Source organism: Cicer arietinum, chromosome 3 (genome assembly GCF_000331145.2).
Source record: "Cicer arietinum cultivar CDC Frontier isolate Library 1 chromosome 3, Cicar.CDCFrontier_v2.0, whole genome shotgun sequence".
In the NCBI taxonomy this organism is placed as follows: Eukaryota; Viridiplantae; Streptophyta; class Magnoliopsida; order Fabales; family Fabaceae; genus Cicer; species Cicer arietinum.
In genome coordinates, this window is record NC_021162.2 from 18,970,615 (window position 1) to 18,973,148 (window position 2,534).

Genomic DNA, 2,534 nt, shown 5'->3' on the forward strand with positions numbered 1-2,534 from the left:
GAAAGAACAAGTGTTAGATGAATTGTGTTGACTTAAAAGTGTTCAACCATTTTCTTGCTTACACTTAAAGAATTTGCTGTTCATAACATTTATTATGTCAAGGAGCCTACCATTTTTTGAGGTAGGAACATACATGTAATTATTTTTTTGGCCAAGACATTTAAATTATATTCAAAATTCAACCAAATTATTTGGTACCATCTTCATAATAATATAATGATTAGAGAGAGAAAGAGAAATGAGACTAAAATTCCAATAATATAATGATTAACAAAAAGTAAATAAAACAAAAGATACAAAGATTATATATATTAGATACTAAAAAAGACCAAACTACCTTAAAAATATTACATATTATTCTCAAACAGTTACTATTAGTATGAAACTAAAATAGTAAAATGCATTAAGAAGAAAAAAAAAAACTTGGTCAGTTCTATATGTCCCCAAATGTTAGGATATCCACCACTTTCGGTGAAAATATCAGACAATCAAAGAAAGCAATACTTTTTCTATGATGTTCAAATTTCAGATGCAGCTACATCACATCACAGCCACATACATGTCAAAACTATGACCAAGTGGCTCACTCTACTCTTTATTACTTATTAGTCCTTATACGCTAGCTGCATTTTTTGTATATATAATTCCACACATAGTGTCACACACATGACCATTTTGGTATTTAAAGCTCTTATAATTTTCACTAACTTTCAACCAAATTTTTATTATAGAACATAAATAAAATCAATAATCAAACACATACATAAAAGAATCTCTCTTTCTTTTGGTTCTGATTCTTGAGCTAATTAATAATAATAATGGCAATCTATAGAATTGCAATTGGGTCTCCTGGAGAGGCTGGTCAACCTGATGCAATTAGAGCTGCATTTGCTGAATTTTTTTCTATGCTCATTTTTGTTTTTGCAGGGGAAGGCTCTGGCATGGCTTACAGTAAGCACTCTACATAACAATTTTTTTCTGTTTTTTTAAGTAGCAATTGAAATTGTGAAACTATGGTTCAAGAGTTTTTTCTCATCCATTTTGATGCAATATTAATATTCATGTTGAGTATGATTAATTTTCACTGATAAGTGGACAGACGCTCTGGTAACAATGTGTTTTTATGTGGGCATTTTTTATTATTGTTTATTTTAGAGTGTGTTCTATTGTAAGGATGGTTATTTGTAAAATAAGTGAGTATTGGTGAATATATATGGCAGACAAACTTACCAATAATGGACCTGCAACACCTGCTGGTCTCATAGCTGCATCACTGTCACATGCATTTGGACTTTTTGTTGCTGTTTCTGTTGGAGCAAATGCCTCTGGTGGTCATGTCAACCCAGCAGTTACATTTGGTGCTTTCATGGGAGGAAACATTACCCTTTTGAGAAGTATTTTATATTGGATTGCACAATTACTTGGTTCAGTTGTTGCTTGCATTCTTCTCAAGTCTGCTACTGGTGGAATGGTAACAATTATTCTTTGGCTTTAAATACTATTATTTAGGGTACCATGTTAAGCACTGATATATCAATTTTTTTTTTTTTTTGTAATTTGCATATTGCAGGAGACATCAGCTTTTGCTATATCTTCAGATATATCAGTTTGGAATGCACTAGTTTTTGAAATTGTGATGACATTTGGATTGGTATATACAGTTTATGCAACAGCAGTAGATCCAAAAAAAGGAAATGTAGGAGTTGTTGCTCCAATTGCAATTGGTTTTATTGTTGGTGCAAATATCTTAGCTGGTGGAGCATTTGATGGTGCATCAATGAATCCAGCTGTCTCATTTGGGCCTGCAGTTGTTAGTTGGACATGGACTCATCATTGGGTCTATTGGGTTGGCCCATTTACTGGTGCAGCAATTGCTGCAATCATTTATGATAATATCTTTATTGGTGACGATGGTCATGAACCCCTCAGTGATTTTTAGAAAACCAAATTTTAGAATATATTTTTTTAATTAATTTATACTTGTTTTCTCCATATTGAGGAGGGAATAAAGTGTTGGAATTTTTTCAACTCCTTTTGAGATGGTAATTAGGAATGAAAATGATTTTTGAGTACTCAATATTTTTGTTGTAGAAATTAACGATTTCTAGCTCTTTCTTTGATGTAATAGGGATGAACAAGAAAATTTTATAGATGAATGTAGTTAGTTTTATGAATAATATTTTTTTAATGGTTACATTATTTATTTTATTATTCATAATAAACTATTTGTCCGCAAATTTTTCTTTTAAATATAATAGTTTTGCAGTGGGCAGCATGATGCAATTGTGGTAGATAATTTAAATTTGCTTAAATATTAGAGACACTAAATTTAACACTCATAGTAATATTAAGTAAATAATTAATAATAAATAATTATTTTAATATGTCAAAATAAATTTAGTAAAACTTATTCGAAGACAAATTGAAAAGGTGCAAAAATTATAAAATGATTAAAAATGGGTTGCTATATCTATCCAAAAACTACCAATTAAATTCTCGCAAACAACACCATTGTCACACACACACACACTTCT

The 2,534-nt window shown here is 30.4% G+C and overlaps 1 protein-coding gene across 1 annotated transcript; it reads left to right on the forward strand.

Moving 5' to 3' along the window:
- The first annotated feature begins 666 nt into the window (after positions 1-666).
- On the forward strand, positions 667-2,232 carry LOC101511097 (aquaporin TIP1-3-like). Its single transcript, XM_004492034.4, has 3 exons — positions 667-951; positions 1,221-1,471; positions 1,571-2,232. Exons 1-3 carry the CDS (start codon positions 819-821, stop codon positions 1,937-1,939), a joined length of 753 nt encoding a protein of 250 aa, XP_004492091.1. The 5' UTR covers positions 667-818; the 3' UTR covers positions 1,940-2,232.
- Positions 2,233-2,534: the final 302 nt, after the last annotated feature.